This window comes from Bufo gargarizans, chromosome 2, assembly GCF_014858855.1.
Source record: "Bufo gargarizans isolate SCDJY-AF-19 chromosome 2, ASM1485885v1, whole genome shotgun sequence".
Taxonomy (NCBI): Eukaryota; Metazoa; Chordata; class Amphibia; order Anura; family Bufonidae; genus Bufo; species Bufo gargarizans.
The window spans coordinates 516,927,887-516,954,646 of record NC_058081.1 but is presented as its reverse complement, the minus strand read 5'-3'; the positions used below and the strand labels follow the sequence as shown (position 1 = coordinate 516,954,646).

The 26,760-nt window shown below is 47.1% G+C and overlaps 1 protein-coding gene across 1 annotated transcript in view; it reads left to right on the top strand.

Annotated features, from left to right (window-relative positions):
- Positions 1-412: 412 nt before the first annotated feature.
- Positions 413-26,760, top strand: part of LRP6 (LDL receptor related protein 6) — a 61,527-nt gene continuing 35,179 nt past the window's right edge. The window contains exons 1-5 of the mRNA XM_044281335.1: positions 413-621; positions 3,948-4,341; positions 17,159-17,356; positions 22,965-23,161; positions 23,439-23,570. Of these exons, the coding sequence (XP_044137270.1) occupies positions 567-621; positions 3,948-4,341; positions 17,159-17,356; positions 22,965-23,161; positions 23,439-23,570 (976 nt within the window). The 5' untranslated portion in view covers positions 413-566. The remainder of the gene's footprint in view (positions 622-3,947; positions 4,342-17,158; positions 17,357-22,964; positions 23,162-23,438; positions 23,571-26,760) is intronic.

Below are 26,760 nucleotides of genomic sequence, written 5' to 3'. Positions count from 1 at the left end.
TAATGTACACTGTGTATAGTATACAGCAGCACAAAGGGACAACACATCCGTGTGCCCTGACATGGAGTCGCCCGGTTGTTTACATAAGTGTCCTCTGCCCCCTTCCTTCTTGTGTCCCCATCCCCCAGGCTGAGGGTGGGAGGGGAGCCGGCTGGCCCCTCACTCCAGACCGAGGTCTCAGCTCTCCGCTCACAGAGGACAGGCCCTGGGAATGTAGTTCCGGCTGCAGAAAAGGGGGAAGGGAGGAGAGAAGGTAGTCCCTGCGGAATTCCGCGCCGTACTCGCCCGTGAGAACGCCCGAACGGACGGCGCTGGGTACAGTGCACAGAGCGGAGGGTACCGGGTTCATACCCGGGCAGTAAGGGCTCCCGTTCGTCGGTGGAGCTGTGCGGGACTCGGTTACAGGACAGGGATCAATCCGCCGCCGGAGCAGGAGGGGGAGGAGAGTATCCGCGGCGGCTTCACACGCAGCATGGAGGGTCCTGAGCGGAGAAGCGTCAGCCGGGGCCGGGAGAGCGCTGAGCATTGAGGCGCACGCTCGCGATGTACAGGGGCCACACGCAGACATGGGCGCCGTGCTGAGGAGCCTGCTGGTCTGCAGCCTGAGCTGCCTGCTGAGGGGTAAGTGCGGGGTCATGTGACTGCGGGGGCTCAGAGCGAGGGGGTGACTTGGGGCAAAGTCGTGAGAGGAGGTACGGGATTTTGGGGTACCCGACATCGATGTGGGGTGCGTAGGGTTACTGGAAGGGGGTCACCTCAAGCTGGCGCAGAGCCTTCTGGGTCTTTTTCATGGAGTACCTTGTACTGGGTGAAGTGGAGGTAAATGGGGCCTGCACTTGGGTAACCTGGAACCAGTTTTATGGAGATGATTGTACCTGGTGGTAGTGCAGGGGTTAATTGTGTGGGGTATGAGCTGTGTGCCCACCTGTGCTGGTGGTGGGCTCTCTACAGGGGGATGTGATTTGGGGTAGGGGTGCATATGAAGTATGAGGGAGCGGGGACCATGGTATGGTGATATTGGGGTGTCAGGAAAGCGATTGGGAGGCTGCGTGAGGTCCTAGGAAGCTGCACATGTTGAGAGTTGTAGTAAGTCGCTGGGATGGGTTTTTGGTTATTTTTGGCAGGTCTGTGTCCACTACTTTTTCTTGGTTGGGGGAGGGGGGCTCAGGATCTCAGCAGCCGCCATGATTGTTTGTTTTGGCTGCCTCCCACCTCACATTGCTGGACTGTTGAGTAAGCGCCCACTCCCCACTTAATCAATTTACATCCTAATAGCTTTTACATACATCCCCAGTTGGTGGGGAGGGGGCTGTGCCCTCCTCCTTCATTTTTCCTAACTTCTCATGAGGTTTGGAGTTTTTCTCCAGATCTTGTGAGATGAGATTGTTGTCACTTTGTTTTTACTTGGCTCCCCCAATATGCCAGCTGCAGGCGCGTCCCCTGACATCTGTCCAACGCATGTGTTCTCTATCCCTCCCCCAGTATGGACTAGACAGGCTGGATTTTACCACATTAACCAGTATGCCAGGGCACAGACTGGGAACACGCTGCCAGTTCCAAATAAGCCATAGACTACAACTCGCTTCCTAGAAAGCGCCGCTGATCTCCGGCATATCAACTGGTGCAGCCGGCTGCTTGGGTCGATCTTCACTTGGTTGAAAAGCTCTGCAAAGCCTTTATAAACCCTGTGTTTTTACGCCTTTTCATATTCTCTGCTTGCTGTCAGTGAAGTCGAGCATTTTTGTTTACATCCAGGGCCTAAAAACCTGCCCTGATCTCATCCTGCCTGTCGCTGAGGGGCCTGTTACATTGTATGATTCAAAGCAATCCTGAACGCAATGCGCCAGCTCCTTCCTATACATTGTAACAAACCATCATGTGCGATAAGTAATGCATTTTTCCGTTCACTGACCACCATCAGACATCTCGCTTAGGCTACATGCACACGAACGTTGTTTTTCCATGTCCGTTCCGGTTTATATATTTTTTTGCGTATATGATTCAGACCTATTCATTTCAGTGGGTCCACAAAAAATGCGGACAGCACACTGTGCGCTGTCCGCATCAGTATGTCCATTCTGTAGCCCCGCAAAAAAAAAATAGAGCATGTCCTAGTCTTGTCCGTATGACATACGGCTCTCATTCGTGTTTTTATTTTTTTGCGGATCTGCTAATTGCGGACTGCTTAACACCTACGGTCGTGTGCATGTAGCCTTAGGGTCCCTTCACACATCCGTAGTTTATTGCGGATCTGCAATACACCAGGCCGGCACCCCCATAGAAATGCCTATTCTTGGGTCCGCACCCGTTCCGCAGAATTGCGAAACGGGTGCAGACGCATTCACGGACGTGTGACTGGACCCTTACTGCTATGAGAAACTGGAGCACAAAGTCTGAGGAAGTGGCAATAAGACGCTTCATTATGGGAGGCGCCTGAGGAGCAAAAGTGTGCAGCTGAGGTCACATGACCAGGCTTTCTTTGTCTGCCTCCCCAGCAGCTGAGGGGTTAAGTCCCTGACAAAAGGTTTCTGCCTGATGCACTTCTCAGATGTCTGTCCTGATGGTGACGCTGCGGTCATTACCCACATGAAGTCTGGGACTTTAGTAGATATGGGAGTCCATGATGGTCTGACTGGGATGGGAGACAAGTCCTTGCTGGTTTAACAGCCGCTTGACTTTTAGTCTGGCAGCGCTTAAGTCTGAGGCAGTCTGACGTGTGCCAGTGATGAAAGCCTTGGGCAGCCCCCTCTAGATCCACCACCAGTACTCGGGACTGGGGCCTACTGGTGTCTGTGTGGAGCACTAATCCCACTAATGTTGTAGCAGCGCAGTTTGTAATCATTCGGCAGTAGTTCTGCCATCTGAAGATCACTCTCCAATCTGGCGGCTGTAGGGTCACCCTGGGACAGGCAGGGGGAGAGCTGCGTGCCCGCTATTTCATGGCTCTTTAAGAGATTCCTCCATATGGTTTATGAGCTGCAGCCGGAGCTCAGCTGATGCTCCCCACACCTGGAAGTCTTTATATCCATGCACAGAGCCCGCACCCTATCTGCACTTCATCGCCCTCGTCCAGATATTTCTCTAGATTGTAAGCTCTCCGCAGTCACAGTCTAACGTGGCTCTGCAAATTGGGAACTTTGTGCTGCTTTCTTTACCTAATTGGTTCCCTATGTCAAGAAATAGTGGGTTGATGTGGTCGTACCCATTATCAGTGTCACTTATTTTCATTCTGCTCCTTTTTCTAGATGCAGTGTAGAGCATGGTGGGTTTCTTGTTCAGGATCATATTGATCAGTAATATATTCCGTTCTACACCTCCCACTTGTAATTTGGTTGAGGCCTCATGCACACGACCATATGCTGTCTGCAAACTGCGGATACCGTCCATGCTGCCTCTGCGTTTTTTGCGGACCCCGTTGACTTCAGTGGGCCCGTGGTCAATGTTTTGCATCCACCAACAGAATATGTTCTATCTTATTGCAGAACGGCGTACGGATGCGGAAAGCACACGGATCATCAGTGTGCATTCTGCATCTGTATGACCTTTCCGCAAAAAGAATATAGGGTCCTAAAAAACACCACCACCATGCTTCCCACATCTGAATGTCAGTTCCGCAAAAAGAATATGCCCACAAAATCCGAACCACGGACCCAGTGAAGTCAATGGGTCCATAAAAATATGCAGAAGGCACACGGACTGGAGCGATTTGTGGACCGAAAAATGTATGTCGTGTCCATAAGGCCTTAGATAGTTATATCTAGTATAGCATAGAGGAGACTTTATTCAAGTGAATACAGAGATATCACTGTGTATGAATGCCACCATTGTTTACACTGCAGGCTACATCAAGGGAACTGAAAACTAGCAAAATTGAAGCTAGGTGTACATTGTTGTTTTTTGTACTACCTGTACCCGCTGTAGTTCATCTGTCCTGGTTTTTCTTTCAGCATCTCCCTTACTGCTATATGCCAACCGGCGTGACCTGCGGCTGGTGGATGCTGCTGGGATGAAGGGGAACTCCACTGTCCTGGTCACGGGCCTGGAGGACGCAGCCGCTGTGGACTTTGTGTATTTCCGTGGATATATTTACTGGAGCGATGTCAGCGAGGAAGCCATTAAAAGGATAAACTTCAACAAGACTGGAAGCTCGCCGGATGTCGTCATTGGCGGATTGGTATCGCCAGATGGACTGGCCTGTGACTGGTTAGGAGAGAAACTGTACTGGACAGACTCCGAGACAAATAGGATAGAAGTTTCTAACCTGGATGGCACTTTGCGGAAAGTTTTATTCTGGCAAGAACTTGATCAACCCCGAGCGATCGCCCTGGATCCTGCCAGAGGGTGAGTGGTAATGCCATCCAACTGTAGTGTTCTTCATAGGATAGAAACCTCCCTGCCCTTTGTTTTACGTCAGATGAAAAGCTGGCAGCTGTTTTGGTGACCGTATCAGTTGTCCCCCAACTTTCTTAGAAAAAATAGCCAAGTCAGAGGTTTCACATTGATGATGGGTGGACAGGCCTACCAATGCACAGCATGGGTGATAAATATCAGTGCCCCTCATGGGGACCGCCTGTGACCCTGAGAGCGAAAAGTCCCCGAGTCCACCCTCTGAATGTGTCGGTCCACTTCTCCGTTCACTTCTATGGAACTGAGATTTCTCTATTCTGTGGACGAGTGATAACTAGCTGATCACTGTGGGTCTGACCTCTGGGACCCCCACCAATCATGGAAGGGGGGTCAAGTTCCTTCTTTCTGATGGAGCAGCACTGCCGCTCCATTCATTCTCTATGGGAGCGCCGGAGATGGGCGAGTAACTCAAAAACATGGCAGTCAATTTGAAAGCCAATCTGACAGAGAAGGATCAGGGCTTTGGGTTTTTCCCCAATGCATTTGTTCTTCCAGGCGATAAGGCGTCTGACAACGGCTTTCCCTTTTTCCCCACTGACATGTACACGCTCATCTGAGCGGGGGAGTCGGGAGAGAGAGCTTTTGGCCCACAGCTGCTGAAGGTGTGTGGGCACCTTTACCTGAACAGGGCAGGATGCCTCAGGCACAGACTGGTGATTGTCAGGGGTGCATCACTTGGTCTATGGTCATCTTCTAGTGCAGCGTTTACTTTGTGTTGCATTTGGTGGAGATTCTTGGCGTCCGATCCCGGAGGTCTGCTTTCTATTTGCTTGCTGAATTGCTGATTGTTTCCTTTGATGCAGGGCCATGTGATCACAGCAGCAGGCAATCAGATGCCGAGCATATGCCAGAGCCTCCAAGCCTCGTCAGTGGCTGACAAATTAATTGGGTCCCCCCTCCCCTCCTCCAAAGGCCTCCGGGGAAGATGGTGGTTATAAGTCGCTTTGTCTGCTGCTTTTCCTTCCCATATTTTGCTTTTTAGCATCTTTTGACGGCTAATGGTTTACTGTGATAGCTGGTGACACTGCTTTAAGAGGATCCACCATAGGGGTGGCCTGATGCCTGCCCCCCAACCCCCATGTTATCCTGTGGGAATGAAAAGTGTCAATTCCTGCCCTGTGTTCCTCTGTGGAATGTCTCCATTCATCTCAAAGGGAACCTGTTACCACGAAATGCTGTGCAATCTGCTATAGAGCAGGAGAAGCTGAGCAGATGGGCGGTGTTTTCAGTGATTGACAGCTAACTCTGACTAACCATAAAGGGGAGGCTGTCAATCACTGGGTGGCACCGCCCACATGACTCCTTAGCCTAAAAAGAGATGTAAATGAATAAATTACAAGATTTACTAAGTCTTTTCTCAAAATGATACAACAATCTGCTTAGCTCCTCCTGCTCTATAACAAGCCGCATTTCATGGTGACAGGTTCCCTTTAGCCCCTTCCTGACTGCCCAACGTAAATTTGGGGACTAATGTATGCTATCGATGATGACGTTGATCGCGTACATTTAACACCTCAGATGCCATGGTCAAATGTGACCACGGCATCTGATAAGTTAAAGACCAGGAGCGCTCGCTTCTGGCCATGTACTGGGTCCCCCTGGTGACGGTTGGGGTAACCAGATGTAGTGTACTCAGGAGTGGTACCGGGCTGCCGCACACTAGTTCCTATTTTTAAAAATATAAAAAATTCGAATCATCCTCCTTTACCCAAAATAAAAATACAAAATCATGGGCATCGTCTTGTGTGAAAACATCTATACTATTAAAGAGGTTCTGCACTTTGTTTTAACTGATGATCTATCCTCTGGATAGATAATCAGCATCTGATTTGGCGGGGGTCTGACAACCGGGACCCCCGCGATTAGCTGTTTGAGAAGGCAGCAGCGCCGCGGCCTTCTCACTATTTACCGCTGGCCCAGTGACGTCACGACTTGTATCAACTGGCCTGGGTGGGGATAAGCTCCATTTAAGGGAACAGAACTTAGGCCCCGCCCAGGCCAGTGATGCTAGTCGTGACGTCACTGGCCCTGCGGTAAATGGCGAGAAGGCTGGAGCACCGCGACCTTCTCAAACAGCTGATTGGCAGGGATCCCGGGTGTTGGACCCCTGCCGGTCAGATGCTGAGGATCCAGAGGATAGATCATCAGTTTAAACAAAGTGCAAAACCCCTTTAATATAAAAAGATTTATACCATGCAGCAAATGACGAAACTGGGGGGTGGGAAAAAGTCAATATGGCCAATTCACAATTTTTTGGTCATTTCATCTTCAACAAAAACATTGAATAAATAGTGATAAAAAAGACACACACCCCAGAATGGTGTCAGAGAAAAGTAAAGATCGTCCTGCAAAATAATGAACCCTCATACAGTTATGGGGATGCAAAGGAAAACATTCTTTCCTAGGTTCTTATATTTTTTCCCCCAGTAAATCTATACATATCTGCCATCGTTGTAATCGTAATGACCTGAACAATAAAAGTAACAGGTCGGTTTTACCACATATGAAAAGGTGTAAAAAAACAAACACCCCATAAGGCTACATGCACAAGACCGTGCCGTTTTGCGAACCGCGAATCCACGAAAAAAAACGGAAGCCGCCACTGTGCCTTCCGCAATATGCGGAATGGGTGGCCCATTGTAGAAATGCCTATTCTTGTCCGCTAAAATGGACAAGAATAGGACATGCTCCGTTCCATAGCCCCGCAAAAAAAAAAAATATAGCAACGCATGCGGACAGCACACAGTGCTGTCCGCATCTTTTGCGGCCCCATTGAAGTGAATGGGTCTGCACCCGAGCTGCAAAAACTGCGGTGGTGTGCATGAGGCCTAAAACTGACGGAATGGTGTTTTTTCTTTATAATTCCACCCCATTTTGGATTTTTTCCCCTCTTCTCACTACATTGTATGCAACCGTAAATGGTGCCATTAGAAAGTACATCTTTTTGGGCCCAAAAAAACAAGCCCTCATACGTCTATGTAAAGTTATGGCTTTGGGAGGGCTGGGAGTAAAAAATGAAGAAAAAAAAAAAATAATGAAAATCGCCACCTTGAAGGGGGTTAATGAGGGGGTGTAAACTGCACAGAAGTCTGCATCAAAATTCACACATGCATCCTAATCTGCACTTTAAAAAACTGCGCCTGCAAAGTTTGTCAGATTTTCTTTTTTTCGCAGTGTGTGAAGGTATCCTTACGGATCATGTAGGCTTCATTCTTCGTCATGTCTGTAGTGGCGTCCGTGGCGCTGTATGTAGGCAGTGTGTTGTGGGAATGCTTCAGTCATATAATGCAGAGGTGCCATACCTCCCCACCATATGGTGTTCATGTCATGGGAACTATCTGTGTATGTTCCTTTGGTATAGGGGGGAATCTCGCTGACACTTCCCATTGACTGCGCTCTCCCCGGAGTTCCTCCTTATCTGTACCAGGGGACAGCTCCATTTATGCTGATTGCTCCAGGTTCTTGCTGGGAGCTCAGCAGGGAGCTAATGAACTGCATAAGTAGCTTTGGGTAGGTAGGAGCCAAGGGACTAGATCTCTGCACTTCCCCCGTCTTCTTCCATGTTTTTTTTTTTTTTTTTTCTTCTTCATCTGCGGAGCTTATGTATGGAAGTTTGGAGGGAATTGTGAAGAAGTCCCATGGTTGCCCTAATTGCAGCAGTGGAATGATTAGAAGCCTGCATATGGGGGAAACGATGAGGATCCATGTCTGAGCTCACAGCTGCTTGCATGTGGTCTCACTGACTGCATCACCCCCCTCCCCCATCCTCCCTCCAGCCCATGCAAGTCAATGAGAATCTCCTTCACAGACCCTGGGAAGCCTCCGAGCTGTAAAGTGCTTCTAAAATGTGGTTGTAATGGGGCATGTTTTAATTAAAACTAACAAAGACTGCTGGCACCTGGTATGAGTTTACAAATCCGTGCTATAAATACATGGGGCTATTCAATCTTCAGTGTGTTGGGATGAGCTGCTCTAATATCATGTGATGGCAGCATTATGAAGGGCAGCTCCACACTATTAACATGCCCACCGCTGTGATTGTTCCGGTTATACATCCCCAGGATAAATATCATCCAGACGAAGATTTCTTCTGTGTGCTACAGTATAACTATTAGAATGCCCCCAATGCACCAGAATAGAACTACTATAATGCTGCCCCCAATGCACCAGAATAGAACTACTATAATGCTGCCCCCAATGCACCAGAATAGAACTACTATAATGCTGCCCCCAATGCACCAGAATAGAACTACTATAATGCTGCCCCCAATGCACCAGAATAGAACTACTATAATGCTGCCCCCAATGTACCAGAATAGAACTACTATAATGCTGCCCCCAATGTACCAGAATAGAACTACTATAATGCTGCCCCCAATGTACCAGAATAGAACTACTATAATGCTGCCCCCAATGTACCAGAATAGAACTACTATAATGCTGCCCCCAATGTACCAGAATAGAACTACTATAATGCTGCCCCCAATGTACCAGAATAGAACTACTATAATGCTGCCCCCAATGTACCAGAATAGAACTACTATAATGCTGCCCCTATTAGGCCTTTTTCACACTACCGTATGGCTATTGCAGTGTTTTGCGATCCATTTTTCACGGCTCTGTTCTGTTTTGTTTCCGTTCTGTTTTTTTGTATGGCATATACAGTATTATTTTATTATTTATTAAAGCGCCATTCATTCCATAGCGCTGTACATATGAGAAGAGGTATACATACATAATACAGACAATTGCACTAATCATAAACAAGACGAGTTACAAACTGGTACAGAAGGAGAGAGGGCCCTGCCCGTGAGGGCTTACAATCTACATGGTATGGTAGAAGGACATAGTAGGTGCGGGTGAAGCTGGTCATGGCGGTATAAAGGCAGCATGGTCACGGGTTGTAGGCTTGTCTGAAGAGGTGGCTTTTCAGGTTTCTTTTGAAGGATTCCACTGTAGGTGAGTCTGATATGTTGGGGTAGCGAGTTCCAGAGTATGGGGGATGCACGGGAGAAATCTTGGAGGAGATTTTGGGAAGAGGAGAGAAGGAGGTCTTGTGAGGATCGGAGAGTGCGTGTGGGGATGTATCGGGACAGTATCTCAGTGATGTAGGGAGGGGACAGGTTATGAACGGCCTTGTATGTATTTGTTAGTATTTTGAACTGAATTCGCTGGGCAATGGGGAGCCAGTGAAGGGATGGGCAGAGGAGTAATAGGGTGAGAGGTGGATTAGTCGGGCAGCAGAGTTGAGGATAGATTGGAGGGGTGCGAGAGTGCTAGATGGAAGGCCACAGAGGGGAGTGTTGCAGTAGTCTAGGCGGGAGATGATGAGGGCATGTACAAGCATTTTCGCAGATTCAAAGTTAAGGAAAGCGCTGATGTGGGAGATGTTATTGAGTTGGAGGCGGCAGGTGGTGGAAAGGGCTTGGATGTGTGTTCGGAAGGAAAGGGCAGAATCCAAGGTCACTCCAAGGCAGTGGACTTGGTTGACCGGGGATAGTGTGCAGCCATTGATTGTGATAGGTCTGTTGGGGGGGTTGAGCAAGATGGGGGGAAAAGATTATTTATTCTGTTTTATCCATGTTAAGTTTTAGAAAGCGAAAGGCGAAGAAGGATGATATAGAAGATAGACATTGTGGGATTCTTGATAGTAAAAGGTGGTGATTTGTTGTCACAAATCAGTATACAGTAATTGCATAGAACATATTCGGCTGGGCATAACATTTTCAATAGATGGTTCCGCAAAAAATGGAACGGATACGGATGCATTCTATATTTATTTTTTTGCGGACCCATTGACTTTAATGGAGCCACGGAACGTGATTTGCGGCCAAATATATAGGACATGATCTATCTTTGAACGGAGATACGGAATGCATACGGAGTACATTCTTTTTTTTTTTTTTTTTTTTTTTGCAGACCCATTGAAATTAATAGTTCCATATACGGACTGTATACAAAACGCAAAAAAACGGCCCGCAAAACGCAAAAAAACGGTAGTGTGAAAGAGGCCTTACAAGAATATAACTACTGTAATACTGCCTCCTATGTACAAAAATAAAAAACATTGCTTATTAGAAGTAGGCCTGGTTTGGTATAGGACGCCATGTCTGGGCTGTGATATCATTGTGATTCTAGGTGTGACCACATTTTGTCAGGATTGTTGTCGTGTGTTGGTGGTGATTTTTTTTTACATGTTCTTGCCAATTGTTTCATGGTCCTGATAGTCTGGAGGACTCAGCAGATGTTGGGAGTCATACACGTCAGCTGGGTTTTTGCAAGACTGAAAGTGGGGAACCTTCAACAGGTATATGGTTGTAATGACTTCAATATAGCGTTAACTGGGGTGTATACACACCTCAGTCACATTAATATCCAGTAACTGCCGTGTGCAGCACGGACAGCAGCTAGATGGGCTGAGAGTGACTCAGTAAGGTCCTGGTAGGTTGTCACAGGTATCTGGAGCCATGCTGACTGGAGGGTGTGTGGGGGAGGAGCCATAGAGCGAACACGATGATCGAGGTGGTCCCACACATGCTCAGTTGTATTAACGAATTAGGGGGCCAGGTTAGTACTTGAAAGTCTTGGTCATGCTCTTCCAACTAATGTTAGACATTTCTAGCCTTGTGACGTCACGTTCTCTTGCTGGCAGATCCCATCCTCCCCAGGGAAGACAATCGGCATGTATGGGTGTACGTGATCTGCAAGGATGGATTTATACCCACATGGATGAGTGGTCCAGGGAATGCCACAAAAACATTCCCCAGACCATAAAGTGCCACCACCAGCATGTGTTCTTCCAGCAATGGTTGCAGGGTGTTTGTTTTCTGATGTTTCTCATCTGACATCCCAACGTCCATCCATTCCATGAAGCAGATAACGTGACTCATCGGAGAAGACAACTCTTTGCCAATCAGTGGAGGTCCGGGTCCGATACTGCAGCGAAACTGAAGTCTTTTCTGCTGATGTAACTTTGTTAGCAGAGGAGCAGTGACCATCCGTCTGCTTCAGAGTCCCATACACAGAAGGGTTTGCTGAACTGTTGTATTAGACACATGTCTGGTAGCCCCTGGTTCATTTTGGCATAAAGCTGCTCCACTGTAGAGTGTCGGTCCGCCCTTGCACACCTTCCTAGCCGACGTTCACCTCACATCAGTGGGCAATTTCCACGCCACTTATTCACAATGGTGCCATTTCTCCACTCTTGTTACACTTTGCCACGAACCGTTCACAAACTGTGCAGTTTGTAAAATACCGCCACCTTTGGCCCGAAAGCCAATAATCATCCCTTTTTTGATATATCACCCTTTACAGCAACAAGGGATATGTGTGCAGACAGCCTATCTCGCCCCTTATATACCCACCAAGCCGGCTCACCACACGTGACTTCCTTCATGAGCTACACACTGCCGAGAGTAGGAAGTGGTGATAATAATAGGACTGGATTGTGGGGTCCCTGCCGCCAGCACTGCGCCTCTCATGGCCTGCTGTGTGTTACTATGTTGTCCCTATTGCTTGTTGTAATGTCAGCAAGCAATTGGCAAAAACAACGACTTCATTAGAAGATGGAGTTGTGTTCTAGAAAAGAAAAAAAAAATCGATTTCTGTACCTCTTGTACTTTTTCCGCTTAGCTGACGCTAATGTGAAAGTAGCCTTAGGATACATGCACACGACGGTGAAAAAAAATGGACTATTTTAACGGACGTTTATTTAACTGATGCCTTTCTGACAAACGGACGTTAAAAACTGACCCATTCAATTGTATAGGGACAGTCTGTCAGTGAAAAACGGACAAGATAGAACACATTCTATTTTTTTTACGTCCGTTTTTCATGGACAGTCAAAAAGTTGCCTTGTGAATAACCTCATAGACTACTGTTCGTCTTAAAGCGGACGTGATGGCCGTTAAAAATAAAGATGTACATCCCGTTTCCATTTTTCACTGTCATGTGCATGTCGCCTTAGCTTACAGGTAGTAGTGATTGGTACATTGTATCTGTTGCTTTCCATTCACTTACAGGAAGTGGAAAAAGTGCAGTTTTATGTAAAGGCTCGGTTGGTGCATTTCATTGATAAAGGATGGTGTGGTTCATTCGCCATTGAGCCGTTTTTTTTTTTTTTTTTTTTTTTCTACAATCACTTCTGCATTCAGAGATCCCTGTAACAAAGGCCATTAGCAGGGCTGCCCTGTTTACACTCGGCTCGGTGGAGGCGCTGGGATGGGCAGGTCTCGGCCTGGAATGCTTTTGAACTTGAGTTGCAAAAATACAGAGTGAAATGGAGCATGTGCTGAGGTAGGAGGCTCGGCTGAGAGCGGAGCTGACATTCCTTACCTCGGCTTCAGCCACTCAGAGGCGACCGTGCGGTACACCGGAAAAGCAGGATGACCATGCGGCTTGTAGACATGCATGGTATGGATCAGTGTGTGATCAGGTTTTCCATGGAGGCTAGAAGACCTTGGTGCCAGCCTAGGCCACTGGACCTTCCTTGGAGGGTAGCGGTGACATTGGACCTGAGGACTGTTGTGTTGGGGGAGTTTCAGACCATTTATCAGGATACAGGTTAATTTAAGAAAAGGAGGCCCCACGACGGCTACATTTGTGCCCTTGTGCCAGTCCCTGAGGAAGTTATATTGGGCAGGGCTGTGGAGTCCAAAGTCCTGACTCCCACTCCTGCATTTTATCATGCTCAGACTCCTTCATAAATGGCCAGGCATTCAGTAATAAGATTTACCATCATGTGAGTAATGAAGCTACTTACACCATATTTACAAAACCTACAAAAAATGGAGCTCATAGTGTATCAGTGCAAAAAATATATATTTCATTGAAATCCCAGTAGTACATATATAAAAGACGTTGTCACTTTAAAAAGGTAGCAGAGAAGAACACCATCCTAGTAGGGACACGGGCTACATGTACGTATTCTAGTATAAGGACTTATTGTAAAGGATAAGTCTAATATGTTACATCATTATGCATATAAGAAACCGGAACCTGCAAGATGGACACAGCAGTACTAGGAAATCACAGTATCAGGGAAAATGCTGCGCACGCGCGGCACCTGCCGTCTCCACGTCGGCCCGCTGTATCACGTGACTTTGTCACTTGATTGGGGGCGTAGCGATGTGTCGCTGGCTGGGGGGAGGACCAGGCGCCGTGGCCCGCTCACCGTGTTTTGCCGCTGTACATCCAGGTGATTCAAATTATTTACTCCAAGTGGGAATGCAACCTCATTGGTGGGAAGGGCTTCATAATTTCATGATCCACAGTGATGGCGTTACCACCTGACACGCCGAAACGCACGTCGGGGTAGCGCCATCCTGGTCTGGGTACACTGAGATCTTGGTTAAGTCTCTTCATCAGGTTCTTTGGTATCTTTGTCTCCAGGGCAGTTTGTACATTCCTGTCCCTGTTTTCTGCGCAGTATTCTGCCTGATATTGTGATTTCTTAGTACTGCTATGTATATTTTGCAGGTTCCTGTTTCTTATGCATAATGATTTAACACATAATTTTCGAAGAAACTAGGTTCCTATTTTGTGGTTAAGCGGATCTCTGCAATTGTGGTTGTTTAATATTTTCTGCTCTGTAAGCAAATGTGATTATGACTTTAATAAGACTTGGGTGGTTTTCTCCCCCCCCCCCCCCTAAAACATAACAAAACAAAAAAAAAACTGTAAAAATCAATAAACAGAGACTTGTTTGACCGACACTCAGTGATCAATCAATGCTCCAGATGGGTACCCATTACTAAATCTATGGGCAATGATGATTTGGAACTCGGCATAAATTAGAGTAAGGGGTCCTTTGCCCCCACAGGTTGTCCGGGAACAGATGAGATGACGTTTCATTCCTAGGTGTCCGCAGCCTGCTCTGAGTGCCAGCTCCGGCCTGTTTACTTCCTCCCCATCATGGACATGATCATCTGCTCCACTGCGGCCAATGACTGGATTCAGCAGTGACATGTCCTCAAGAGACTCATCTCCAGTAAAGCCAGTCATTGGCTGCAGTGGAGCAAATAATCATGTATGTGCCAGGGTGGAAGTGAGGAAGGCGCGGACTGGACAATAGACACATGAGAGCTGTCACACAGGACTGGTGGAGAGTAGGTAAGTATGAATCTTTCCATAGCGGAGACAGGCTGTGGGCACCTGTGAAAAGTTGCTTATTCCTGGACAACACCTTTTTAATGCTGTCTTCCTGTTCTGTCTAGAAGTTCTAAGATGACTTGCAGGCATGCCCAGTACAGAACTTCCTCCTCTGGTCGTCTCTACTGAGCATGTGCAGTTTTGTGACCTGGAACGAAGGGCCTTGGAACAGCATGAAGATACCTAGTATAAGTGATAAGGGAGCACACCGGAGAGGTGAGGACTGATTATCTCTAACTCCGTTTTAATGCTGTGCAGAGACCTGTCAAAGGGGTTATCCGACCCCTGAAATGCTCCCCCATATGCCCGGGCCCCTCAAACACCATGTACTTACATTGCTCCCCGGCACCCGCGTCGCTCCTGGTCCCCACACGTCCACCACTGCTTCTGTGCGGCTGAAAGCATCCGGTGTCTGGGGAGGGGTGCAGCCAATGGCAGGCGGTGATGAGGACGAGCCTTCCTAGCATCTCCTGCCCTTGGTAGACTTCGTATTCCTGTTTTTAAAGTTGTAGCATCGAAGGCCAAAGTTATTCACCGAAGTCTCATTACTTTTGCCTCCGCACAGTGCATACATTTTAATGCTGTACGGAGACAGGCTGACTTCGGATCTTGGAACTGAAGCGTGATTAGCTCACCCCGGACAGGACAGAACCGGAGGAGGGGAGGACTGATTCTCTAGCACCACTAGAACACCCAGTTTATCACTGTCTGTAGTATAGGGGCAGGACAGAACCGGAGGAGGTGAGGACTGATTCTCTAGCACCACTAGAACACCCAGTTTATCACTGTCTGTAGTATAGGGGCAGGACAGAACCGGAGGAGGTGAGGACTGATTCTCTAGCACCACTAGAACACCCAGTTTATCACTGTCTGTAGTATAGGGGCAGGACAGAACCGGAGGAGGTGAGGACTGATTCTCTAGCACCACTAGTCCACCCTGCTTATCACTGTCTGTAGTATAGGGGCAGGACAGAACCGGAAGAGGTGAGGACTGATTCTCTAGCACCACTAGAACACCCAGTTTATCACGGTCTGTAGTGTAGGGGCAGGACAGAACCGGAGGAGGTGAGGACTGATTCTCTAGCACCACTAGAACACCCAGTTTATCACTGTCTGTAGTATAGGGGCAGGACAGAACCGGAGGAGGTGAGGACTGATTCTCTATCACCACTAGAATACCCTGCTTATCATTGATTTTAATATATAATAGCCTTGAATAAAACATAAAATTTATTTTTTTATTAGCATTTTCTAAATTTATAGGAAGGTTAAATTAATTATTAATAATGGATAATAATCTTTTAAGCTGGAGTTGTAGTCAGTACATTTCTCCCAACTCCACCCAAAACTAGCTTAGTCCAACTCCACTGCCCTAATTTTGGGTGTGAAAATCCTATAGCTGCATAAGATTGATCAGTGGTGGTAATGACCACAGGGAATCCTTTCTGCCCAGCACAAGCACCCATTCTCATAATTCATAGTAATCAGTTTGGACTCCTTCTCTGCATGGGGACTCTTAACAGCCAGATGTGTAGCCACTCTGGGGTATATATACCCTTGCGACAGTCCCTGGGGCAGTTTTAACAGATGCGATATTGGGTGTGCAAATGTTATAGGGGCATATAAGCGATCAGTGGTGTTAATGACTACAGGGAATCCTTGCTGCCTGGCTTGAGTGCCCATTCTCCTTATTCCTAGTCATTTTACATACAGCCTGCACCCCCGTTGGTGTTTGTGTGTGTTCGGTGGTGGGGGTCGTTCGTCGCGCTTTACTTCAGAGGACAAATTTTGCGGTTTGCAGTACAAGCGCAATGATTTCATATAATGACTTACTAATTGGAGGTGGCACGATTGTCTGTTCCAACTTGTCTCCCACCGCCGAACTTTGTCAAGTACAAAGGTGAATTGTCTGTAATCCTCATACCTGAGACATGCTTCGATCCGTGTGCAGCGGGGTACATGGCTGCTGCGTTGTTAACCCTTACCCTGTCCTTGTGAATGCAAACTGCCCCAGACCTTATAATATCACTTATATAACTTATTCCTCTCATAGATGTTCTACACTTTATTTTTTTTAAATATTCGATTTCAGGTTTTGTTCATCTTCAACATCTCTGCTTGCTGACTGTTAAAGAGAACATTTTTGTTTACATCCAAAGTCTAAAAGCGCATGGAGACCTAATCCTTCTCAAAGCTGTGGATTTGTTACAGTTGTGTTCAGTCCTGACAATGTAGCGTGATACAGATTACCTGCTCTATATGTATCTCTGAGTTGGCTAGCCTGGATGCAATAGTTACAAACCCTCAGCTGTGAGAGATAGGCAAAGATGGATTTTCAGCATTGAAGTATGAGAAGAAAATTTCTGATAGGGAATGTGGCCACCATTGTAGTTCTCCCAGTGTCCTGGTACATGCGTCTCTCTCGTGCATGGGTACACTAGAAAAGCTGGGTGACACCTACCAGTATGTGACTGTTGCAGCTCTCATATGGGTTGTGACCCAGCTTTTCCAGTGTCCTGAACAGCAGCTCTTCTCCAGCGCAGAGGTGATGGGTTATCGGAGGTACACAGCGCTTACCGCCATGTCTGTTTCTTTGTTTCAGTTACATGTACTGGACGGACTGGGGCGAAGTGCCAAAGATTGAGCGCGCCGGGATGGACGGCTCTCTGCGGGCCGTCATTATAGACACAGACATATATTGGCCGAACGGGCTGACGTTGGATTACGAAGATCAGAAGCTTTACTGGGCAGACGCCAAATTGAGCTTCATCCACAAGTCCAATCTGGATGGCTCCTTCAGGTGAGTGCCTATACCATCCCCTGTCTGTGAGGGGCAGCAGAGTTACCTGCACTGTGTAGAAGGCGCCTGCTTTGCGCAGTCTCTTCTGCGCAGCCTCCTCCCTGATGGATGGGAGCTCGCTGTAAAGTTGGGTGAGAAGTCCAGCAGGGTAAATGGTGTGTAGCTGCCGGCCGGTGTTTACACAGCTGCAGGATATTAGAAGCGGGTCCTCAGATCGGCTGCAGGAGCTTTTGTTTCCCTCTTCCTGTCAGGACATCTCATTTAACCATCTAGGCAGGGTGCGATCCCAGCAGCGTTCCTTACTGGAGCATCTCGCGTGCCGACGGAGGAGTCTGCTTTACAACCAGAGTGTTTGAGTCATAAATGACCAGGCGCTTTTTATTTTTTTTCTTGTCCTTTTGCATATGTGTTTGTTTAACAGCTGGCCACATAGGGCTGTTTTTAATCTCTTTTTGTATTTTTTGTTTTTAGGGATGAGATGTACAAAAAAAGCAGTGGAGCGCCACTGCCTCTTCAAAAAAAAAAAGCTGATCGGCAGGGGTGCTGGTAGTCAGACCCCCACCGGTCAGATATTAACCTATTCTGATGATGGGTCATCAGTTTCAAAATCTCAGACAGCTCCTTTAAATTTAAAAATGTACATTTTTGTTGGGCTTCTCGATTTGCTTTTGGTCATTTTTGATAACGTGCATAGTATTTATTTATTATGTTACACACACCATGATTTCATGGGAAACCCCTGGGGACATTCACACTTGTCTTTTTCCCCCCAATATTTTTACAAGGACTGTCCGAGTTAATTAAAAATCTCAGGCAACTGCTACAGTGTCCTAAAATTCACCTCCTACTCCAGCGCCATTCTTTGCAGCATGCTTTTGGCACTCCTGCTGCATAGTGGTGTCAGCCTTAATACAGCATGTGATTGCTGCAGCCAGTCACTGTCCTCAGTGGTCTATACCTGAGGACGATTGGCTGCAGCAGCGAGGTGCCAAATCCAGGTACGTCGCCGTACACATCAGACTACTGTGATGGCTGTAGGCCACTGAGACAGCGATTGGCTGCAGCAGTCATGTGCCATATACAGCTGTGGTAGGGGTTGTCTAAGATTTTTTGCTATCTCTGACAACTGCTGTAATTCCACTGTAACTGGGGCATTCATTGGAGCCACTGGAGAAGACAGCCCCTGTGGGGACATGATCTGGGTCAACCCTGCCATTCTTTTCTTGGATTGTTTATAGTTTTGGCATTTTTGGATTTCAGATTACCAGAAATTTGCTGCGCACTGAAAAGTTCTGCAACTTCTTAATGCACTTTGTTTCTGTTCCTCACAATTTTACTTCCTGCCAGTAGAAGGAATCATTCACATGTATTTTCAGAGGCTTAGGCCTGCCTGTATACCTGAGGGTTTGTCACAGTGTATCAGGTGTAGGGAGTACTGTCGCACAGCATCAGCCCTATGGGGCTGATACATTAGACTGATACATTGCAACAAGCTACATGATGCTAGAAACCTTTCGTTACCTTGTCCATTTTCAATGTTAGCATTGAGGTTCCACTCACTGACAGCAAAATGGGTTCTTGAAAATAATGAGGATGAAAACCCAAAGTTTCAGTAAGGCCTCTTTCACACGGGCGTGTGCGCCCCGTTGCCGTATTGCGGACCGCATTTGCGGCTCAGCAATACACGGGTGCTGATCCGTTGGCATTCCGCATCACGGATGTGGACCCATTCACTTCAATGGGTCCGCAAATCTGGGGAGATGTGGAATGGTGCAGAACGGAACCCTACAGAAGCACTACGGAGTGCTTCCGTGGGGTTTCGTCCCGTACTTCCGTTCTGCAAAAAGATAGGACATGTCCTATCATTTTGCGGAACAGCCGGATTGCGGACCCATTCAAGTGAATGGGTCCGCGATCCGCTGCGGCTGCCCCATGGACTGTGCTTGTGCATTGCGGCCCGCATTTTGTAGGCCGCAGCACGACCATGGGGCGCACACGCCCGTGTGAAAGAGGCCTAAGTCGGTGAAGAGAGGGATGCAAATGAGCTCTTAACAAGCTCTGCCTCTAATGCCACCAGATGTAAGGCAGCTATCCTATAAGTCAGTGTTTAACCCTTTAACTAGGCCTTGAGACATGACTCGGATAATAAATAAGCCAGCACCTCATCTGCAGACAGCTGTTTGTGGGTGACATGCATTTTGTATGATGGTTGGATAATCGGGATCGCACTGTATTGTCTTTGGTGTACTGCGTTTAGTGGCTTCCTAGGCAAAAGGTCTGTGCGCCCAGCTCCATGTGTAGTGACATTTGTCGGCTTGGTGCCAGCGGAGCTTATACAAGGTCTGTCACTAGTACCACGCTGCCGCTCTTGCTCGCTGGATTTATTTGCGGAGGCTGCGCCAGCTTCAGCGTGTCAAGTGCTGCCAGCTTTCTTGAACTTTCCTTTGGCACGATGAATTCCTTCACCAGCTAAAGAAAATAAAAGCCAAAGGAGATTTCCAAGACTTAACCAAAAGCAAATGTGTCGACGGCTGCTTTCCAGCTGTCTTGTGTGGGTGTCAGTGTTTTCCTTCTAACGCAATGTGGAGCATTGACGGCTCAGCGACCGGCTCTGTGCATGTCGTGCCGCTCCGTCCCCGGAGCAGGACAGTCATCGCCCCACAACATGGAGAGTTCACTCACTGGCCTTAGAGAGTCTGCTTCTGCCACTTTCTAGTATTCTTTTGCAGATTAGCTAACCACTTTCCATGATCTCTGCTTGCTGTCAGAACAGAAACATTCTTGCTTGCGTTCATAGGCTGAAAACCTACCCTGGCCTGCCTGAAGTCTGTTTCTTATGTCCTTTTTTTTTTTTTTTTTTTTAATATATTACAACTGAGGGTTTGTTAGTTGTATCCAGTTTAGACAATCCTTTGTGAGGTAAACGGTGAAGACTCCAGACTGATACATTGTGACAAACTATCAGGATAGGGCAGAGATTTGTGCTGCTGATGCATTGTAAGTAGCAGATCTGCTGTGAGGTGAATTGGGTCAGGACGGGTTTTCGTCCTCTGGAGGATGGCATTCATTGGCTGCAAGCAGAAATCTAGCATCATTTTAGAATATTTTTTTTCGGGAAAATACTATAAAGAGTCTCTAAAGTAAAGTGCTGGATAGTGATGTCTGTCACACCTGGATGTAGAAGGTAAATGGTGGGTACCTTGTGATGATCATGGGGCATATGCCCCTGCTGTTTACCATGATTTACCTCCTCATGGTGTGTAAGTGACAGTTTAATTCCTCTGAGCCAGGTGACAACCTAAGCAGCCATTAATTAGCGCAGTCTTTACGTCTGGTGCCCGTTATCTGTTATAAATGCATTATGTATCTGACCGGTGAAAGTGTCCTACCCTAGCTGGCACAGGACGCTGCTTTCCTTCCTGCATTGCTCGTTTCAGCTCTCTGCAGGAAACCATAGTGTGCCGCATTGTTCTCGCCAGTTAATATCCACGTCCTTATCACCACCGTTGCTTGGAGGCCAGCGCGTCCTATCTGCGGATATTAATGACTTCCAGGTAATGACTGTGTCCTATGATCAGTGCAATCTCCTAAGGAGATGTCAGGCCCCATGCATACGACCATATCCGTCATGCGTTCTTCAAATCGCGGATCTGCAAAATACGGATGTGATCCTTGTGCTGTCTACATTTTATTTGTTGACCTGTTGTTTTCACTTAGTCCGTGGTCTGCATTTTGAGGAATGGACATATGGATGTGGAGAGCACACTGATGATCCATGCACTTTACGAATCCACGTGTCTGTTCATCAGAAAGATAGGACTTGTCCTGTACTTGTCTGCAGGATGAGGACTGAGGAACCATTAGCGGGGTTGTCTCGGGCCTTTGATCACCCTGCAATCCTATAATGCGCAAGCACGTCCCCCGCTGCTGGATTTGCAGGCTGGTCGTAACCCCTGGATACGAGCAATGTGTAATGTGATGGGGAAAAATGAATCCAGCCAGCAAAGGAAGCAATATGGGCAATCGCAATACATTAGTAAGTGGCTTGTATTCACTTTGTGTACATGATAAATGCCCTTTGCTAAAGTAAAATGCAGACTGCACAAGGACCACATCTGTATTTTGCAATTCCACCATTTGTGCGGTCCTTTGCATGGGGCCTCACCATCTCCTCAGGAGATAGTACAGTACCGATCATAGGATGTAGCCAATGGGTCTGTGGATGCAACATGGACCGCACCCGTATTTTGTGGATCCGGACATGTCCATGGAGCCTTACCCTGGGTTCACACCTGAGCGTTCTGAAAGGAGCGCTCTGTATGTGCGATTGTACCGGCGTTTATAATCGCGCATACAGAGACAAGCGAACGCCCATTGTCGCGCGTTCCCGAAAGTCTATGCACGGGAACGCGCGACAAAACACCCGAAAAAAAGAACAAGAACTTTTTTGAGCGTATGGCGTTTTTCAGCGCGTTCAAACGCGCTGTAAAACGCTCAAGTGTGAACCAGGGCCATAGGGAAGCATTGGTTTTCATATGTTGAGTGTTTTACAGCGCGTTTGAACGCACTGTAAAACGCTCAGGTGTGAACCCAGCATTAGGGTGGCTTGCAGAAACGGAAACTTCCCTTGCCACGTGAGAATAGAAAGAAACCTGCACCCATGAGCATGGGGGGGATCTAGAGGAGATGGGCCCACTTATTATTTTTTTTCTTTGCTAGATTTTGACAAATGTTGTAGTGGTTGTGGCACGGTGGGCACCGCATCCAGCATGGCAGCAGTTAACAAGGTCTGATCCTCCTGCGTGTTTAGTCTTCAACCTCCCTCTTTGTTCCTCCCGGGGGTTGCTGAACTTAAATTTGTTTTATTTGTAGGAACCAAACGGTTCCAGCTGCGAGGACTGTGCGTCCGGGACCGACCTGTTTACTTTAGCCGCCCGCTCACCTCTGGGGATGTGTTTTTCATTGCTCCCTGTGTCTGATTACTCTTGTGATAATCTCCCTAGACCCGCACCCCCTCCTCCACAGGAAATGGCAGCGGACGGCATTTGTACTTTCCATTATTTTTCCCATAAAGTCTCCTTTGTTTTCGCTGCCTCCACAGGCTGATTGCATAAAGAGATCCTTGTGACTGAGTACATGACATGGAATCCCTGGCTGGCGATTATCTCGGCGAAGTACCCCCCCCCCTCCCCCCCACCAGGGCCCAGCAGTGGCAAATATTGCTCCTGAAAAGCAGAGCTTTCTTGGACATGCGCTGAACCGCTGCTGTATGCAAACTGGGTCAATTATAAAATGAATCCATGCTGAGCAGCAGGGTTATTTACATTTACCTGCAGGGGCCCCTATATCGCTGGTAAGGAGCTGTCGGTGAAGTTTAGGGAATTGCTGTCTATGCAGTTGCTTAGTGCATTAACAGGAGGAGAAGCTGCAGTTTTAAATTTCTCCAAGTTAAGACTAGAGACCATCACTTTCCTGAAATGTATTAGTGATCAGCATATAGCGGGCCCCATGTGGGACTGTGGTCATTTATTTATTTATTTTTTATTCACTTTTGCGTAATCTATAGAGGTTTACATGCACTGACTTTGAGGGTCTCTTGCTTTTCCAGACAAACGGTGGTGAAAGGATCACTTCCACATCCCTTCGCCCTCACCCTCTTTGGGGACACGATATTCTGGACGGACTGGAATACACGGTCAATTCTAGCATGTAACAAGTACACCGGGGAAGACCGCAGAGAAGTGGACAGCAACATCTTCTCCCCCATGGATATTCATGCATTCAGCCACTTGAGGCAACCAAATGGTCAGTTGTGGTTGGTTTTTTTTTCTATGGTTTCCTAATGCTATTCAGCAGTACAAAATCTGGAGTATAAAGCATGGGGGGGGGGGGGGGGGTGAGACTTCTGGAGAGAATACAGCTAAAATGGTATTGCTGGTCATAGTACCCTGGGAGCAGAGCTGCAGTGTAAGGCATGAGGGAGAAGTAGAGCCGGAGCCTGAGCCTTGTGAATGGGTAGGACGTTGATTTCAGTAGAGGTAATCTTCACATTTACCGATTTTTCTTCTTCTTCCTCTGGCAGCTACAAATCCATGTGCTGGGAACAATGGCGGCTGTTCTCATCTGTGCCTCATGTCACCAGTGGAGCCATTTTACCAGTGCGCCTGTCCGACGGGAGTGAGGCTCCAGGATGATGGCATGACGTGTTTGCAGGGTGAGTCTCCGCTGGTTTCTCACTAGGGAGAAATAAAAGTAAAAAAACTGCCTGTATATCGGGTGTTAGCAGTTTTACATAGGTATAGGAGTATAATACAGGATGTAACTCAGGATTGTATGTACACAGTGACTCCACCAGCAGAATAGTGAGTGCAGCTCGAGTATAATACAGGATTAGTACAGGGTAATGTATGTATGCAGTGACTCCACCAGCAGAATAGTGAGTGCAGCTCTGGAGTATAATACAGGTTGTAACTCAGGATCAGTACAGGATAAGTAATGTATGTATGCAGTGACTCCACCAGCAGAATAGTGAGTGCAGCTCTGGAGTATAATACAGGTTGTAACTCAGGATCAGTACAGGATAAGTAATGTCATGTATGTACACAGTGACTCCACCAGCAGAATAGTTAGTGCAGCTCGAGTATAATACAGGATCAGTACAGGGTAATGTATGTATGCAGTGACTCCACCAGCAGAATAGTGAGTGCAGCTCTGGAGTATAATACAGGTTGTAACTCAGGATCAGTACAGGATAAGTAATGTATGTATGCAGTGACTCCACCAGCAGAATAGTGAGTGCAGCTCTGGAGTATAATACAGGTTGTAACTCAGGATCAGTACAGGATAAGTAATGTCATGTATGTACACAGTGACTCCACCAGCAGAATAGTTAGTGCAGCTCGAGTATAATACAGGATCAGTACAGGGTAATGTATGTATGCAGTGACTCCACCAGCAGAATAGTGAGTGCAGCTCTGGAGTATAATACAGGTTGTAACTCAGGATCAGTACAGGATAAGTAATGTATGTATGCAGTGACTCCACCAGCAGAATAGTGAGTGCAGCTCTGGAGTATAATACAGGTTGTAACTCAGGATCAGTACAGGATAAGTAATGTCATGTATGTACACAGTGACTCCACCAGCAGAATAGTTAGTGCAGCTCGAGTATAATACAGGATCAGTACAGGGTAATGTATGTATGCAGTGACTCCACCAGCAGAATAGTGAGTGCAGCTCTGGAGTATAATACAGGTTGTAACTCAGGATCAGTACAGGATAAGTAATGTATGTATGCAGTGACTCCACCAGCAGAATAGTGAGTGCAGCTCTGGAGTATAATACAGGTTGTAACTCAGGATCAGTACAGGATAAGTAATGTCATGTATGTACACAGTGACTCCACCAGCAGAATAGTTAGTGCAGCTCTAGAGTATAATACAGGATGTAACTCGGGATCAGTACAGGATAAGTAATGTATGTACACAGTGACTCCACCAGCAGAATAGTGAGTGCAGCTCTGGAGTATAATACAGGATGTAACTCAGGATCAGTACAGGATAAGCAATGTATGTACACAGTGTCTGCACCAGCAGAATAGCGAGTGCAGCTCTGGAGTATAATACAGGATGTAACTCAGGATCAGTACAGGATAAGTAATGTATGTATGCAGTGACTCCACCAGCAGAATAGTGAGTGCAGCTCTGGAGTATAATACGTGAGGTAACTCAGGATCAGTACAGGATAAGTAATGTATGTATGCAGTGACTCCACCAGCAGAATAGTGAGTGCAGCTCTGGAGTATAATACAGGATGTAGCTCAGGATCAGTACAGGATAAGTAATGTATGTACACTGTGACTCCACCAGCAGAATAGGGAGTACAGCTCAGGAGTAGAATACAGGAGGTAACTCAGGATCAGTACAGGATAAGTAATGTATGTACACAATGACTCCACCAGCAGAATAGTGATTACAGCTCAGGAGTAGAATACAACTCAAGATCAGCCTAGGATAAGAAATATTGCTCTTCAGAAATGACAAGAACTTGATCACAGCGTGCATGGCTGTGGAGGATGGGGTAGCCATGATGTACTGTGCACTGCCTGTCCTGCATGGTGCCTTCATTTACCACCTCTTTGCCAGTGTATATGGGCAGCCTGTATAGTGGATGGAGATGCTGCCACAAATGTATTTCCCCTTTAGTGTATGCATTTTTTATTTTATTTTTTCCCTTCTAATATTAATGGAAACTTGGATCACTGTATCATTCACTTAGTGAGCAGCCTGGCCGCAGGCCAATGGTTTGTGCCCGGTGCTCGCTGGTAACGTTTGGGTAAGGTGCCGGTGACTAGTTAGGCCGTCTGATAACAATCACTCCACAGGTGCTCCTGGCTGCCTTTTGTCTGGCTTCTGTCACGCAACTGCAGCTGCTTGAGCTGTTAGTCAGCAGCACATAAAGAGCAGCAGGTTCCTGCCGGCAGCGTCATAGGTTTTGGTAAAAAGCGTTCTCCAGGATCCTTCCGTATTCCCAGCACCAAACTCTGCTGTTCTGTCGGGACTCTGCGCCTTGGCGCCCCCTCTTGGCTTAGTTTCTCTCTGGCTCCTTTGTCTGGGCCTGGAATGTTGTCCCTGCCCTTAAGTCAACATTGAGGAATTCTCCTGCTTGGGCCTCATGTTTGTGTTAAGGGGGTGGGAGGAGGGGGTACCTAAATCCTGTGGAGCCTTTGCTGAGGAAAAATGTCACTAGACTAAACACATTTTACTCTGAGCTGACCATTAATCCTGGGAGAGCAGAACAGAAGGCGGTAAAAATATTACAGTTGATTGGTAACAAAGCCCTCAATATCACATTGATATATTCAGGGTCTGATGGGAGTTGTAGTTTTCTACAGCTGTAGAGCCAAAGGTTGGGACCGCTGCTTCAAGTTATTTTGAGCTTTTGGCCACCCTCTTCACCCCCACCCACACAAAGTGTACCCAAAAATATAATTTCTTTAGGAAATCTTGTTGACTGTTAATATGGCCGCTATTACTGCAGCATTTTGTCTTGGCATTCAGCTTTGCCATTCAGGAGTTTGGGAAAGCTGGATGAAATTTGCTGAGCAGAATATGATATATGCACACAGCAGTGTAGTTTGTGTGGATTTTCCACGCGGATTGTCGTGCATTTTTTACTGGTTACCGTACTAAATTTGCATCAAAATCTGCATGTGTTAATTGTGGATTTTGTCGCGGATTTAGAGGTCGATTTGCTCCGGATCTCGTGCTTTGCAAAGAGTAAATTCCGCACAAACAGTTGACATGCTGTGCAGTGCGGTTACTTTCCGAAGTGTGTACACAAGATTTTAAAGATCTCGTCTACTTAGCTTGTACTGTATTAAGAGAGAATTCCACAAACTGCGCT